This window comes from Megalobrama amblycephala, linkage group LG8 (assembly GCF_018812025.1).
Source record: "Megalobrama amblycephala isolate DHTTF-2021 linkage group LG8, ASM1881202v1, whole genome shotgun sequence".
Taxonomy (NCBI): Eukaryota; Metazoa; Chordata; class Actinopteri; order Cypriniformes; family Xenocyprididae; genus Megalobrama; species Megalobrama amblycephala.
The window spans coordinates 18,120,881-18,138,612 of record NC_063051.1 but is presented as its reverse complement, the minus strand read 5'-3'; the positions used below and the strand labels follow the sequence as shown (position 1 = coordinate 18,138,612).

General features: G+C 35.6%; 2 protein-coding genes across 2 annotated transcripts; both read right to left on the bottom strand.

The window, feature by feature from the left end:
* Positions 1-2,448: 2,448 nt before the first annotated feature.
* Positions 2,449-8,076, bottom strand: phb2b (prohibitin 2b). Its single transcript, XM_048199783.1, has 10 exons — positions 7,962-8,076; positions 6,448-6,577; positions 5,850-5,934; positions 5,643-5,722; positions 5,300-5,484; positions 5,051-5,180; positions 4,867-4,970; positions 3,437-3,514; positions 3,076-3,152; positions 2,449-2,909 (listed from the first exon to the last, which is right to left on the bottom strand). The coding sequence occupies exons 1-10, from the start codon at positions 7,980-7,982 to the stop codon at positions 2,888-2,890; spliced, it is 912 nt and encodes a 303-aa protein (XP_048055740.1). The 5' UTR covers positions 7,983-8,076; the 3' UTR covers positions 2,449-2,887.
* Positions 8,077-8,450: 374 nt separating this feature from the next.
* Positions 8,451-16,890, bottom strand: pde6d (phosphodiesterase 6D, cGMP-specific, rod, delta). Its single transcript, XM_048199784.1, has 5 exons — positions 16,637-16,890; positions 11,659-11,747; positions 11,339-11,464; positions 9,109-9,214; positions 8,451-8,994 (listed from the first exon to the last, which is right to left on the bottom strand). The coding sequence occupies exons 1-5, from the start codon at positions 16,684-16,686 to the stop codon at positions 8,913-8,915; spliced, it is 453 nt and encodes a 150-aa protein (XP_048055741.1). The 5' UTR covers positions 16,687-16,890; the 3' UTR covers positions 8,451-8,912.
* Between the last annotated feature and the right edge of the window lie 842 nt (positions 16,891-17,732).

The window sequence follows — 17,732 nt, the reverse complement described above, 5'->3', positions numbered from 1 at the left end:
AATCTGTCTTATTGTCCCCAACATTATGTCTTAGATGTGTACAGATTATGTGGACAGGCACATAGGCCCCCTGAAAAAACAGTCTTAAATGTTCACAAAAAATTGCATTCAACAAAACTAGAAAAATAAATGCATGTACATCCACCCATCAGTTCTAGATTACATTTTTTCTGGAGAAATCATACAGACACTCTGAACACCTGGAACCCAATTTTAGGCACTTCATCATCACTTCACTATAAAAACCATCATACACACTATCATATTCCATATCATAGTGACAAGCCCCATCTGGCCACTGTATGACTGTCTGAATGTTGTTTTTTTTCCTTATTCCTTACAGATATTACCTATTGAAAACTGTGTGTTCTGAACAAGTTCTGAAAAGACAAATTGAATGTACTAATTATAGCTTTATAATTGAGCTTAGACCTGTTTAAAAATGTGTAGAACGTCTGTCATTTTAGCTGAATATAATTAGGTTTGCATTTAAAGTTATGAATTCAGTGTGATTTAGATGAGCTACTTTGCAACACAATGCCACCTAAATATTTCAGCTAGTTTATAACAGATCCAGCAACTGTGAAGACAAAAATATTTTTGAAAAGAATCTTTTGTGTAGACAACAAAAATGACATCCTAAAAACTGTTTTTTTAAACCGTTCTTAACAATGACAAAAAAATCTTTCTTTGTGCATGACCTTCACACAGACATGCCTGAAATTGTCCAATTGTGAAATTCATTCCATTTCCCCCTTATCTCTTCTTAACTTTGTACACAGTCAATGCAGAGCATGCACAAGACGAGAATAATATCGCATTAAACTGCTGCACATACTGCATTAAAAATTATGCTGAAATTGAAGTATGCAAATATTTCAAATAAAAATGTGCCTTTTCAGTTGACAAGGGTATTTGTACATTTTAGGACTGACACATGGGAAGCTAACACCTCAAGTAAACAGCCAAAAAGCCAGGGTTGCCAATGCTGATATTTTCAGTACAGCCCAATATTAATCGGCTACCTGGCCAATATACTTAGAAAAAGACAACCATATTCATCTATTTGCAGAAAAAACTTGCTAGATCTCAACATAACACCGACTGTTACGTAACATTCGGGATTATTAATATGTACGCCCCCAATATTTGCATATATGCCAGCCCATGTTCGAGCATTAGACAAGGAAAGGCTGTATTAACGTCTGGATCTGTGCACAGACAAGGTAAGCAAGCAAGAACAACAGCGAAAAATGGCAGATGGAGCAATAATAACTGACATAATCCATGATAGCATGATATTTTTAGTGATATTTGTAAATTGTCTATCTAAATGTTTCGTTAGCATGTTGCTAATGTACTGTTAAATGAGGTTAAAGTTACCATCGTTCCTTACTGTATTCACGGAGAAAAGAGCCGTCGCTATTTTCATTTTTAAACACTTGCAGTCTGTATAATGCATAAACACAACTTCATTCTTTATAAATCTCTCCAACAGTGTAGCATTAGCCGTTAGCCACAGAGCATAGCCTCAAACTCATAGAGAATCAAATGTAAACATCAAAATAAATACTTTACTCACATGATTCGATGTATGCACACAGTATGCATGACGAACATCTTGTAAAGATCCATTTGAGGGTTATATTAGCTGTGTGAACTTTGTAAATGCGCTGTAATATAGTCGAGAGCTCGTGTGGCAGGGAGCACGCGATTTAAAGGGGCGGCGCGCTGAAAAAAATCAGTGTATAGTTAAAGGCGCTCTAAGCGATTCTGAGCGGAGTAACTTCCTGTTGACGTTCGAAGTGTTGAATTCAAAACAGAGGCTAGCTAGACCCTTCCTCCTACTCCTCCTGGCCCTCCCCTCCGTGCTTCCTGAAACAGTCATGAACGCGCATTTAAAATGTAAGTAGCTTGCGTATTGACGCTGCTTTTCGGTTATTGGCTGGAGCATGTTTATTATGTTAAGTGGTCCAGGCTGCACCAGTTTGTTTTTATTGCAGTTTTCGGAGCTTGTGGCGACTACAGACACCGCGTTTTTTTTACAGTGTGTTCAGGGGACAGGCAGCTAGCGCATAGTGAGGACTGAGGAGATGTTTGCGGTATGTGACAAAAAAAAAAATTGGGCCTAAAAACGCGTCAAATCGCTTAGAGCGCCTTTAATGATGCCCCAAAATAGGCAGTTAAAAAAATTAATTAAAAAAAATCTATGGGGTATTTTGAGCTGAAACTTCACAGACACATTCAGGAGACACCTTAGACTTATATTACATCTTGTGAAAAAGCATTCTTGGGCACCTTTAATACCAAAAATTTCATAGTAAAAAATTAAAACAGAAAGAATTTTTTTTTTTTTTTTTTAGGATTAAAATATTCCAGGGTTAATCCAAAAACTAAGACAATTGTCAAAAAAGCTTAATGTTTTATCTTAAAAAAAAGAAACTTGTATAACATATGAAAGTTTTTATTAGCTGTCATTTTGTGTCACATATACAACTGTATTATTTTTCAGCAAAGACATAAATCATTCCTAAAAGAATGTATGGATTTTTTTCAACCAACCTTGATTTCATCTAATGTATCATTTAAAGAGGCATGTTTCCTGTTGCATCAATCAGTGTTGTAAAGAATTGAACGATCTGGTACAGTTGTACATTCCTGCCTTCATTCATTATCACAAATCTGCAGTGTTTTGATCATCAGCAAATTGTGGAGTCAAATTTAACTGACGGACCAGGACAACACCATTAGATATTTAATGAGTCTTGCCCGGAATGACATATCCATTTGTGACCCAATCAGAAAAAGCCATCTCAAAGGACACACATACGGCTTCTTGTAATAGAACCTCTGACAATTAGAACAATTAGAGTGCTATTTGAATGGGTTACTTCTTTCCGAGTGACAATCTGCAATAAAAAAAATTGATTTTGTCAACATCAATTACACTTTTACAAAATGTAATTAATTGTGCAAAGTGCAAACACAATGTATTTTGAGGGCTCATGCAGACTGACGTTAGCATACATACAGGAAGACTAGATGTATAAAGCCATACAGCTATATAGTTCTTACTTGTCAAAAGACTCATCCTGTAGATTCAGAACCAGACTATTTGAGTTCAGGTACACCTTGTTCTGTGAAGCTGCCACCTGGAAAACAACTTTCATCTGGTCAGGGCTTTAAAAAAGGTCATCAAAACATTCAGCTTTTTCCAAAAGGACTTAAACAAAAAAGCCATCTAAGACCAGCTGAACCTTGGCAGAACTGCTAGTGAACATCAAATATTTATTTACATGGGTGAAAAACACACCTTTTTCCAAAGAGTACTGTTTACATCAGGAAAACTCATTACAAATTATGAATAAGCAAAATGCCACAATGGAATGCCTGTGGGAAAAATGCTTGTGGAAAGAAGGGAATAATAACACTGTACCGTTTTGGCTATGTTCTGCGCTGCCCTGATTCTTCTGAGTTTAAGGTATCCGGGATTCTTTGAGACTGCTTCCCCCAACTGCGAATTAGATCAGACCACAAACCAAAATAGATTTAGCATATAACATTTTTCACAAAGGACACATTAATGATATTTATATTATATCAATACTAGGTAATACTTTATGTAGTATTACATCAGTGTCCTTGTTACTAATAGTAATAGTATAAATTATTTATAGCAATAACTATAAATTATGCATAACTACATGAAACTAACCCTAAAACAAAACCTAATCCTAACCCTATAGTAAGTACATGTACTTAACTGATATTCCCTCAGTTTCACAGACAAGGCTTAAGTCTAGTCCCAGACTAAAATGCATGTTTGAGCCGTTTTGAACTGAAAGCAACTTGCAGTGGCATATCTTAAAATATGTCAGTGCCATTGTTTTGTCTCAAAATGCACACCAGTGATGTTTTTTTTTCCTAAGGCATGTTTATAAAAGCTACTTAAACATCCTAATTGAACTAAGGTTTAATCCTGTCTTAATCTAAGCTCTGTCTGTGAAACCGGGCATTACTCAGTACTTCAATCTATAATTACACTGTAACAAGGACACCTTAAAATAAAGTGTAACCTTAATACGATTCTAAATAATAAAAACAATAAGCCCAATAACAAAAATGTTATATATTATATGTAAGCAATAAGGTACTCGAGGCTGTGCTGTATCGTGAATAAGTCATGGCTGAAGGGCATTGTTAGGCACAACGTGAAGCAGAATACCTGCAACCCCTTCAGCTGTGACTTATTCACGATACAGCACTAGCCTCGAGTACCTTATTGCTTTTATAAAATGGTTACCACACAATACAAATATTAAAATACCAAAATATGTATCAATGCAACTTTCATGAAGTAAAGTTTCACTAAAAGTGTTCCTTCCGCCAGAAAAATAGTCCCTGACCGTGAACAGCAGCAGAAGTTACATTATTATGGCATTAGATGGCGGCGAAGACTGTCTTTATGAGTGTGTCAGTCAGTAGCGAAGACTTTTACATGGAAAAGACTGAATTGTTGTGAACACGGAACAAGACGCAACTGACAAATGCTTTGACTAGCGCTGTCAGTCATGGGAAAACCCCTTAAATGTTAAAAGGACAAGATGATACATTGGACATTTAAACAGATTTTTTATAATAAACATAGGACTGACCTGAAGGAAAATGCTAAATCTGAATGCAGGTAATAAACTCGCTCACTCGATCTCTTTCTCACAGTACTCTTCTACATAATACAGTAAACTTCAATGAATAATATTAATTGAGAACATACAGTTTACGTTGCTAAGAGTGGTTGCTACGGGTGTTGTGTAGTGATACAGAACCGTTGGGTGAAGCGGTATTTTTTAGAAAAGAAGCTCATACCATTTTGGCTGCCTGGGCCTCTCCTTCAGCTTGGATGATCTTCTGCCTCTGATCTTGTTTTGCTTTCTCCACAAAGAACTGAGCTCTTTGAGCCTCCTGCTGGGCTGAAAGACCATATTTTTTATTATAGTAACTATTTACACATATTTTGTGCTACAGCACTCAAGAACTGAATTTTACCAACCAACTTGTTTGGCCTCCACAGCTGCTGTGTACTCCTTGCTGAAGCTCAACTCTGTGACGGCCACATCGTCGAGAATAATGTTGAAGTCTTTAGCACGTTCAAAGAGTTCCCGTCGAATGAGCAGAGAGACCTGCATGCAATCAGTGGAGAAGAAAGATATGTATAGAGATCTGGATATTCCCTTCCTTTAAATATATATCCTGTAACTAGAACTAATTTGTGGAAGCAAGATTATGAGAGAATACCAACCTGGGCTCTTTGTGTAATTAGTTGGGAGGCATTAAATTTGGCTACCACACTCTTCAGAACTTCATTTACAATGGACGGCAGCACGCGCTCATCATAGTCCTTCCCTAGCTGCTGGTACAAGACGGGAAGGTTGGAAGCCACCGGTCGGGATAGAACACGCAACGCGATGTTCACCATCTGCAGGTCTGTCCACATTACAAACAACATTACTCCTCCACGTAAAATAAAGAACAACTCAAGATCTTCAGACTGGCAGCCATAACTATAATCAATAAGGTGAACAAATTATGACTATGTTCAAAATGGAAGTAAACGATGAAATAAATATAATTTAAAAAATTACCTTTGCTTCCGGTTAAAGATGATATTTTTCTTGGTTTGGCTCTAATATCATATATGATTGGATACTGAAACCATGGTATCCTATAAAAAGAATGCAGTTCAAAAAAAGATTTTTTGTTACAACTTTCATTTATTTCGTTATGGAAAGATTAAACATGAGGTTTGCTTTCATGCAGAAGATTATTCAATTAGTCATTAAAAAGATGACCTGAAATGGAGACCCTCAGAAAGGACTGTGTCCATCTGCATCCCTCCAATTCTATTAAAGACAATTGCTCGCTGACCACCCTCCACTAAAGACAAAACCATTAGTGTGAGAGATGACATTAGCAATCCTCTAATTTTAATATTAACTTGAAAGTACATATTTGCACAAATACACAACCAGTCAAACGTTTAGGGTCAGTGAGATTTTGTAAAAATTTGATCAATTTGAACAGTGATATAGTGAGATATTATTACAATTTAAAATAACTGTTATTTTTTAATATAGTTTAAAATGCCATTTATTCCAGTCTTCAGTCTCACATTATCTTTCAGAAATTATTCATTTCAATTTATTATTATCAATGTGGAAAACAGTTGTGCAGCTTAATATTTTTGTATAAACCGTGACATTTTCTTTTAGGATTCTTTGATGAATAGAAAGTTCAAAAGAACGGCATTTATTTGAAATATAAATTTGCTGAATGAAAGTATACATTTTTTATTGATCCCAAACTTTTGAATGGTAGTGCATAAATGCATTGCACTACAAAATAGCCAAGATGTTTCCAAGATGTTTTCTAATGTAATACTGGATGTACCTGTATATGTTGCTTCTTTGACTCCATAAGCAAGCGCACCTGCTCCAATTAATAACTTCAGTCCGAGTCCAGCACCCCTTGAGCCAGAGGACATGCGTCCGGCGAGATCTCTCAGGTGCTGGATTAACCTCTGTCAGAGTACATAACAGCAGCAACAACAACACAATAACAACGACAAAACATTCATTTTTAATCGAAATTACATATGGCAATATGACTGTTACATTAATAGTAAAATCTTTAAAAGGTTAGTTCTGTCATTTACTCACCCTTATGTCATTCCAGACCTGTAAAGACTTTCATTCATCGTCAAAAAACACAAATTAATATATTTTAATGAAATCTGTGAGAATTCTGTATTTCCATTGACAGTCAGCGCAACTACCACTTTTCATCAATGCACACATCAGATATGGTAAACAGAAGCTCAAGCATGCTTGCTTGACGTGCGAGAACCAATGGGGTTCATTATCGTGTGATGAGCCAGCGGCGTTGAAAAACCAATGAGGTTTGTTTACAGGCGTCAAGCACACATGCTTCTGATTATGTTTGCTGATCAATGTGTGTATGTGAATAAAAGAATAAATTCAATATATAAAGCGATCAGTCTCTTTGGACTAAACTGCTCGATTCATATGGATTAGTTTTACGATCTGTTTATGAACTTTTTGAAACGACAAAGTGGCGGTTGCATGCACTGTCAATGGAGGGAAAGAAATCTTTCAGATTTCATTTGAAATATATTTTGTGTTTAAAAGAATAACAAAAGCCTTATGGGTTTGGAAAGACACGAGGATGAGTAATTGATCATTTTTTCATAGTTTTTTTGGGTGAACTAAGCTTTTAAGTTATTTCCAACGAGTTCAATGAGACGACAGCGCCATCCTTTGACACTTAATGGGTATAATTCATCATGTCCAGAATTTTCCAGTTGTATATTTAACGTTGCAATATTCAACCGATGTCTAGGAAATGACTTCATGAGCTGACATCCTACAGATCATGGAAGCGCAGGTACTGTAATAAACAAATCAGGCAACCTTACATGTAGAATCACAATCAGTTCAAATTTTTTCACAAACTACCGTTTGTATCATGTCAGCTTCAGACCAAAAGAAAGTTGTTACAGGTAATATTAAACGTCAAATGCCAACATTCTAGTAGACCAGCCGGCATCAGGAGTCAGGATTTCAGCATCACAGCATGCTACTGAGAATCAGTAAACATTAATATTTAAATTCCCACTTCAAGAACCAGTTATACGGTCTAATTTTAGTTTAGACCTTTGTTAAGAGGTCAGACAACAGTTTTAATCTTAAAATGTGCTTTAGTGTATGAGAGCAGAACAGGCTTGCTGGTCATTTACTGTACATGTAACACTCTCTTTCTGTTCAAATGTCTGTTACCCCTGTTATGTGTAAAAAAAAAGTTGGAATTTGCATTACCTAGTATTTATACAGTTATAATTTTATACATATGTATATATTTTTAAAAAAATAAGGCGGTATACTCACGTTAGGCTCTTTGTTCGCCATGCTTGCAAGAGCTACCCAAGGTCGTCACGAACAACTTCCGCTCCGACCGGAAGGAATTCTGGGTAATGTAGTACTCTTGGTTATTTCTGGTTTTGGACATTTCTACATAGTGGACAGGCACTCTTTAGAAAATAATTACAGGCTAATTCCAATGTTATATGTGTTAAATTAAAACAAACTCGATGTATCTTTATGACTACCGTTAAGATGGATAAAAATATGTTCTCTTTTGTAAAAACTAATTTATTCTGTGGGATTCATTAAAAGGATCCGTGTAAAGAGCAAAATATACTAGATGTTTTATAACTTTTGAAGTAATTCTGGTTCTCTCTTATTTTCCCACTTATTTTATGTTAAATCTGTCATACTCCTGTACATGCACATAAAATATATGTATGGCATAAAAATTGCCACAAAGAACAATTATGAGAAATATTTTGTTGAGGGAGAAATGTGGGAGAGAAAGCATCAATATCAATATTTTAATTCATAATTACATCATTTATTTTAAAACACAGACTATCTTAAAGTTCAACTAAAAAAAACCAAACAAAACAATGAGACCATGAATGACCACACAGACTGGGAGAAGACCTTTTAAAAACAGCTGATAAGGAAGCAGTGTACATTGCAGGATTGAATTACAGAAGAAGAAGAAAAATATACAAAGAGGTAATTTACACACCCAGGTTGTCACGAGCATGATAGCTCTTATGTACAAGTCCTTATCTGCCATAAAACTGGTGTAATCATTTGTCTTGAAGCTGGGTTTTTTCTAAAATGTTCCCTTTTAATGCTGTTGTCACAGCGCCTCAGCAGAAGTACTCGGTATGTAGAGTGTCTCCTCTGTATAATGAAACTTGTAGTGATGGGTCCATCCTCTGGACTGACAGTAGAAAAAAAATTATAATAAAATAAAGGTTCCATGTTTCAAACGTAGAAGAGTCGTACCCGGGATGTGCTGACATGAAGGTCGTCATCATAAAACTTGGTCTCTATAACAACATTACCACTACAAGAGAAGAAATTTGACCCATGATTAATCCATGAGTAACTTTTATGAATATCTAGTATGTTGTCTATCATAAAATGTGTGTGTGTTTTTTTTTTTTAAGGAAACTCTTACGTTAAGACATTTGCAGGCATCATCTGTGACTCTGGTGCAGCTTCTATCAAAGACTGCCATGTGTTTGTAGAATTAGGAATCACAAAGCCAAACTCGAAAAACCACTCTGAAAGAGACACAAAAGGTACATGTGTAAGCATTTTGTGGTGTAAATAATCTTTACGCACTTCAAATATAGTAGGCCGAGAAGAGTAAAAACAAAATGGAAATTTACAGTAGTTGTGTTACTATTAATATCAGTATAATTCCACAAAACCATGAAGACAAGCATAGATGAAACTTATAATGGCTGACAGTTGCTTCATGAATTAGTGGTGAATGAAATATTCTTTGAAAATAATTTTGAGTACAAATTGGACAATTTATCGAAAGAAACCTCTATATTAGAACAACGCATTTAAAATATACCGTACAGGTTACTGAAGAATCTTATGCCTAGTAAATACGTAAATGCTCAAATGTTTCTGTCTGATTTGGATTACACTAACTCTAAATCCAACCAGACTAAGATGACCTAAGATGGCTACGATTGACACTTGTATGAAGATCACATGCTAACAATAGCCCCTTTCACACATACAATTTTTACTGGTAAATTACTGGTAAACTACCATTAAGAGATCATGAACAGGACCTTTTCAAAAATACCAGTAAATCAGTTCTGGCAATTTACCAGTAAGAGAAGTTATATTACCAGTAAATTAGTGGTATGATGCTGTGTGTGAACGAAGAATGAAGATTACCGGTATGAGCACATGCAAAGTCAGAATGCAAGAACGCAAGAAGTTTGCTTTGGGCCAATCATAAGGCTCTATTCGAGCTGTTTATGGTAAGTTCTGCTGCTTATTAATTAATAATTGCTTTTTTCTATGTAAAAATTCACTAGACAAACATCTGACCATTGCACTGTGGCTCACGCTCCCGACCCTGCCTTCTTTTCCATTCATCAGCATTGTGGCTCTGCAGTTACTATTGCATACTATTAACTGCAGTACTATAGTAACCATTATGTCTTGTGTTTTTAAGAGCAAAACCACATTCTGTGTGTGATCATGTCCTTATACCTGTCACTCAGAAGTAAAAAAAAAAACTAAATTTTTGAAGCCCCCAAAAATGCATCCATCCATCAAAAAAAATAAAATAAAAATAAAATTCCATACGGCACCTGGGTTAATAATGGCTTCTGAAGTGAAGCAATGTGTTTTTGTTTTGTTTTTAACAAAAAAAAAAAAAACATTTAAAACTTTACAAACTACAATATCTAGCCTTCGTGGATGACCTTACGCATACTGTGCAAGTCGACTTGCGCCACAAGAGTAACCCCTGACGCGATGTATGACACAGGATGTAGGAGGAAGCTTAAGACTCCTCTCACAGTTGAAACAAATAGGGCTGTGGAACAAACTCAAGCTCCTCTTCTCTTATATCGAAATCCTCTGACATTTCTACTTAAAATTTCTCATTTTAGACTTCCAATTTGTGACCGGTGTTTTGTTTTGCTCTATCCTCTGCGCTTCCACATCATTGCATCATGCGTCAGGTCAGAGGTTACTCTTCCGACACAAATCGACGTGTACGGCTGTCCGCCGTTAGCTTTTACATACGCATATTTTTCTTACAAAAATCCATCACTTCGCTTCAGAAGGCCTTTATTAACCCCTTGGAGTCGTATTAAGTATTTTTTATGATGGATGTATGCATTTTTAGGGCTTCAAAATCACGCCCCCCATTCACTACTATTCGAACGATAATTTCTGATGACTGACCGGTATTTTGGTACTGATGTTTTAATGGTATGTCTTTGCTGGTAAAAAGATGGAACGCTGTTGCTTGTATGAACAGTACATTTGTGTATTTACCGATAATGGTACATTTACACTAATTTACCAGGATTGCTGTGTGAAAGGGGCTAATGAGTGGAATATAATCAAATAGTATTTTTAGCAACACTTGTATTTTACACATTTTAACATTGTTTACAGTAAAAATGTTTTTTTTTAAAGCCTCTGTAGGTAAGCTGAGAATGTTGACACTGTTTAATTGGATAATGTCCTTTTTTACCAATGGATAATGAATAATGACATTTATATGGAGTTCATTACTTGAGAAGACTCAGTGTAGATATCTGTAGATATTTCAGAACCAGAGACATCTTGCACTAATTTTGTATTTACAATCATTGCACTTTTGTAATAAGAAATAGTAATGTGCAAGAAAGAATCAGAACAACCTTCTAAGCACTGGCCTTTAAAGAAAACTTTTTGCTCCAGTCGGAATTTTTCCAGTTTTTCTACTGAAGAGAAATTCAGCTCTCTGGATACTGCTTTACATTTCAAGATCTTCTTAGGAACCCGAGCTGGAAAACAAAATCAAATCTGTTAGTTACCAGACATGGCACATTCTGTACCAAATTCAGAACTGAAAACTGATCTCGTCCTCACATTGACATCACTAAAAAGTGCAGTAGTGGACATAAGAGAAGAATTGGCGTAGCCCAATCTAGTCAATAGTTTAAATCTTTAATGCAAGGTAATGCTGAGAACCACAAACCTTCATGTTCTACCCCAGGAAGGGAGAGGTCTTCAGTTCCCTGCCAAAGAACCTTCCCTGTCTCTGCATCTCTAAGATTCATCCAGTTTCTGAAGACAAGTTAAGGCATGCTGCTGAACCAAAGCCCCCTTAAGACAAGTCATTTCACTTGGAGGCCATCTTTGAAACGCCCCTCAGGCAGCTATTTCCGTCATGGAGAAACATCAAATTCTCCAAAGCTGTTTATCAGGTTTATGATTAAATTTCACATTTGAAATCACTAATGAAATCTGACAACAACTGCCTCATAAAAGCTTTTTTTCAGGCTAAACCAGCCAATGAGCATGTGCAGAGCTTCTAACAGCAGCTGCAGTGATGTGATGAATATACCAATCAGTGATTGGCTCTTTTTTAATTTAGAAGGCGGGATTTATTCAGCCATATTGCACATTGCACTTTTTCCCATAGTAATTCGAGTGCACCGTCTTAGCATATATAAAGTCTTTGTGCTGAACAGACTGATAATGAAAAATGTCTTCTGATTTCAGGGCCAACATTTTTAAAAATGACATTTGACAGGAAGAAATTCACATGATGACAATGTCTTGTCTAAATCAATAACCAGACAAAATGAAGATTGTGTCATCATTTACCTCGTCATTTCAAACCTGTATTTTTTTCAACAAAATAGTTGTTTAGTAGAATCTTCAGTTACTGTCAAGCTTCAAAAAGAACAAAACAGCACCATAAAAGCAGTCCATAAGACGCTTGCACTATATATGCACTATGTAACTAAGTTTAATTCACAGAATATCTTGTTCAACAGCCATGGCCATCAAATCAATGGATGGAAGAGAGCATCTTCACATATAAGCATTCTGCTAAAATTATTTTTGTTTTCCATGGAGGAAAGTGGGTATTACGGGTTTGCGAAAGTTGTGATGAGTGAACTAAATTAAACAATATCTGATCATTACATTGAGCAGCATTTAGTTTTAAATCACAAACAAGTCCAGCAAATAAGATAAGAGCTAAATAAAGCAGACCACATTTGAGGTGTAAAAACAGCCTGATCTGTCTGCTAAACAATGGTTTGTGACAAAGTCCAGTACTCTGTGTCAATGACATCTGACCTCTTCATCTTCAGACCACCTGTATGAGTCTTTCAGCTGGTGGAGCACACTCACATGACGCTGCATGTGTCATTACAGGTGCACGGCACAGGTCCTAGTTACCAACCCCGGATGAGATAGATCTCTGTCAGGGCTGTACAAGTGTGCTACATGTATCACTAATCCTAATCTATCTTTCAAGCATTAATAGCGGCACATAAATCCAAAATCCAAATCTGTTCCTGTTGGAATGAAAAGGGCTTATCATAAAAAATGTGTTACAGTGTAATTATACATTTAAGTACTGAGTAATATTAATTAACAGCATGTATTTACTATATGGTTAGGAATAGGGTTTGGGTTAGAGTTGCAAGCAATTATGCCTAATTCACTGTTATTACTATAGTATATAACATATATAACAATAACACTGTAAAATAAAGTGTTGCTTTAATAAAAAAACAATGTACAATATTAGGGACACTGCAGCCATAAGATTTTTAACTATATAAATATATAGTTTTTATATTGTTTTAAATTTATAATAATTAATTATATTTTGTATAATTACAATTTTATATTCTTATATTTATTATGTTTCATAAGGAGACTCAATTTTATATGGAACTATTTTAAGGAACTAGAACACTTTAAATGAATCCTGACTCCTGAGACAAAAATAACAAAAAGCATGACCCAGGATTCATTTTCAGTCCAGCCCTGAGATAATTTATTTTCCATTTACAAAAGAACCAAGAACCAAATTAAATGAATCAGTGGTAATTTGACAGAATACATCCCACATCTTCATGCACAATGTTTGGACTACAAAAATAACAAAGTTTAAGACATTTACTATGTGCTTAAACATCATTTAGACCAGTGGTTCTCAACCAGAGGGCCTCAAGATGACTTAAAATTATTTAAAATAAGACAAAACAGGCATTAAAATAAGCTAAAACAAGATATTTCTTAGTATTTGGTTATTCTTATAATGAATATACATCTTTCTAGTTATGCCATGCTCTTTTGGCAGTGGGGGGTGTTCAAATATTGTTGTGGACAATGGGGGGCCTTGAAGTCAAAAAGGTCCACCGATTTAGACCTATTGTGCTTAAATATCATATTGGCAAACTCCAGACTTATGAAAGGTAAGAGACTCTCGTCTTCCAAACTAATTTTATGTGCTGTATCCTGTGAATTTTGATGCCAACAGCTGAAGTCACTAAAAATGAGTAACTGTTCACTTAAGTATTAGGCTCTGTATCTGATGAACCAGGCAACTGCATTTGAGATTATTGGTGACAGATGTCTGTGGGATCTCACCTGCTGAGCACACCGAGAGAGTCGCAGGGGAGAGACCCTTTTACTCACAAACACTGTCACTGTCGAGGTAATTAGTCCCCTCGGCGCCAATGTTTTCATGGAAGCCACGTTCATTTTTAAAAAGTCATCCATTGTTGCCATTTCTAATCTGTTGTTATTGGTGCAAAAGAGCCATGATAACTGTGTATACATAAAAAAACAGCACATCAAATGCATCACATTTTTGCCTTATTAAAAATTATGGCAGTGGAGGCTGTGTTAGTACTAACGCTTTACCAAATAAACTAAGACACAGGAACAGCCTTGAAAGACACGGTGAGCACACAAAATACACACTCCTTCAAAATTCTAGATACACTTGCTCAATACTTGTGCTACTGCTTGCTCTAACACTTCTAACAAACATAATTTGGCACACGATACAATATATCTTTTTCATTATTTAAGTCAGTGTTTTTTTGTAGCTACTCAAGGGATGGTGCTTTGCACAAGGTAGTCACCTCTGGGGCACAATGGGTAAAAAAAAACCACACAAGGCAGATATGATGAAGCCTGGAGGTAAAATTGCATGAACCTTTGAAACAGCCTTTGAAAATTGGTCTGTGCTGCGTAACTACATTGTACCAGATTCACACTGCTAAAAAGAGCTGTGCTATACAAAGATGACACATATTCTGTGAAAACAGCTGAGCTCAAAACTTAATTTCAGGACCAATACAAGAAATTATCCTAAATGAAAGGTCAATAGGTAGTGATATCTATGGCACACCAGCCCATGTTCCAGCTAACTATGAACAACTACAGTGTAAAGTTTCAATATTTTACATAAAACAGTATCTGAATGCCTTATTCATACATACACTACCATTCAAAAGTTTGGGGTCAATGTTTTAGAAAGAAGTCTCTTGTGCTCACCAAGGCTGCAATTATTTGACCAAAAATATAGTAAAAGCGGGTATTATGAAATGTTATGACAATCTAAAATTTTAACATGGTTTAAAATGTAATTTATTCATGTGATGGCAAAGCTGAATTTCCAGCAGCCATTATTCCAGTCTTCAGTTTCACCTAATGCTTCAGCAATCTGCTGACTTGATGCTCAAACTGTTTTCTGCTCAATATTTTTTTTATGGAAACAGAGATACATTTTGTCAGGATTCTTTGATGAATAGAAAGTCCAAAAGAACAGCATTTATATGAAATAAATGTAACACTGTAAATGTCTTTACTCTCACTGTTTCAATTTAATGTCTTTATTGAATACAAGTATTTCTTTATGAATCTTCTTGACCCCAAACTTTTGAACAGTAGGGTTAGTTCAAAATATTTCCTTACAGACTTTCCACTTTTGCTAATTTCACAAACCTTTCATTAAAAGATGCACATTCACAAAAGTTTTGCTATCATTTTCCACAGCTTTGCCTCATGCAGCACACAGTTGGATGTGAGGAGCATAAGGCAGCAAATCCCTGTCCTTTCAAATCAAGGATTTAAGAATTACCAGCCTGTAAGACACACCCTCGCATTCCCAAAGAAGGTCACACAGGGCAGACCCATGTCTACTAGAAGTTACATTAGAAAAAAAAAGTGTCTGATGGGGCAGTCCAAATATTCCAGACGTGGCCATTTCTAAGACAACTTTCATGCCATCAGAACATTCTAGTGCTAGCGTGATTATTCTTGTCAGATTTACAGAGCCTATTATAGAAACACTAGCCAATGTTATGTAATCGTGATGGCAGGCACAAACTGTGTGAGGAGATTTCACCTGGCTAATGCACCTGATCCCAAGAATCAGGTGCCTGTCAGTCTCATAGTATCCTGAAGCCCATGTGAACATTAACCAAACTTCCAGCTAAAGCAAAGAACAGCATCCCAGTTAGTTACTGATTCTAATATGCTCAAATAAATGTAAAACTGATTTGAAATGATGATATGATTAATTGCATTATAACCGCACTAGAAAGTTACAATTCATATCTCAGTAACTCATTAATCCAGGTATGCACATGAACAAAAACAAGCATAATCATACAATTGATAGAATAACGCAGACATAATCTGGATTAGAGGAATTACACCGATTTATCTATTCACAGATTACATAGCAAATAAACTGCTGTCATTCTGTATATAATGCCTAAAGACTTAATAGAATCAATGTCAACATTTCATAAACAGTTTAAACACTTACATCCAAAATAAACTGTCAACTGACAGTCTGACACCACAGAAGCAAATATAGCCTGTAGTTTGTTTGATATAATAAAAAGCTTATGGGTTTATAGATGGAGATAGTTTAAATTGAAATTATGCAATTATTGTACATTATAACTAAAAAGCACAACATAATACCTAACTGGTTCACCTTCCAGTTTGCTAACTGTAATCAACATCTCATACAACATCATTAATATTATATTTATGGTTTCAAAACCGTTAGATTAATTGCCTAATGCAGATTTACGCCCGAAACAAGATAGCTAGCTGTGATGTAAAGTTGTGTGAGTTTTAGGTTTGCAGCTAGCAGGCTAATCTGTCCCATCATCACTTAAGGATACAGTTTAAACCCCTTCAGAATCTCCTTCGCTCTGTCTTCGTCCGAAGACATCTTTTTCCTGGATCCTCCGCTTCAGCAGATGAAAAAAGACGAATTAAAACGTTCCACCGAGGAATAACTAATAAATATAGTACAAAATATCTGTTAATTACACAAAATCCAGCTCGAAAACGCTTTTAGTTACAGGGAGATCCAGCTTTAATCTGAACGGATACACTTGATCCGCTCACAACCTACTGTAAATAGATTTTTGTGGGAGATTGACAGCTGATTCCACTAATCATCTTGCGAGTTTTCGAAGGCCTGGATTAAATGCTCCAATCACAGAGGAGATGCAAGAACTAGGGCGGGGTCTGGTTGCGTAGGGACGCGTCACCGATGGCAACCCCTCAAACGTCCTTCGAACGCAGCTGAACGGAAGCGCGTGTGAGACAAAAAGTTGTCTGTACATTATTTCCTATGGAAAAACTAGATGCTTCATGGAACTTACAGGGGATAACATATAAATACTGGTCAGACGAATGAATGATCCTTTATTTATGGATAGCGGACTACAAACGAGGCCAGTGTGTGAACGCAAAAATTGTTCTCATTAGGTAACACTTTACAATAAGGTTCATTTGTTAACATTAGTTAATGTATTGAACTAGCCATGAGCAATACATTTGTTACTGTATTTGTTAATAAAAATGCAGCAGTTCATAGTTTGTTCATGTTACTTCATAGTGCATTAACTAATGTTAACAAAATACAACTCTTGATTTTAGTAATGTATTAGTAAATGTTGAAATTAACATTAACAAATATTAATAAATGCAGTAGAAGTGCAATTCATTATTAGTTCATGTTAAATAATGTAGTTAACTATTTTTAACTAATAAACAAATCTTTTGATATCACCAATTGTAGCTTGCAAACAATGTGTCTCAGTGGTTCAGACAGAAAGATGTTGGAACATTGGTTTAACTATCTTATGTACTCCATTTTACAAATTCTATCTATTTCAAAATATAAATTAAATCTTTTTCTAAAAGTTATATTTTTCCAAATAATTAGGCTATACTAACAAGAGAAACACTCATCATAATATAAATTGT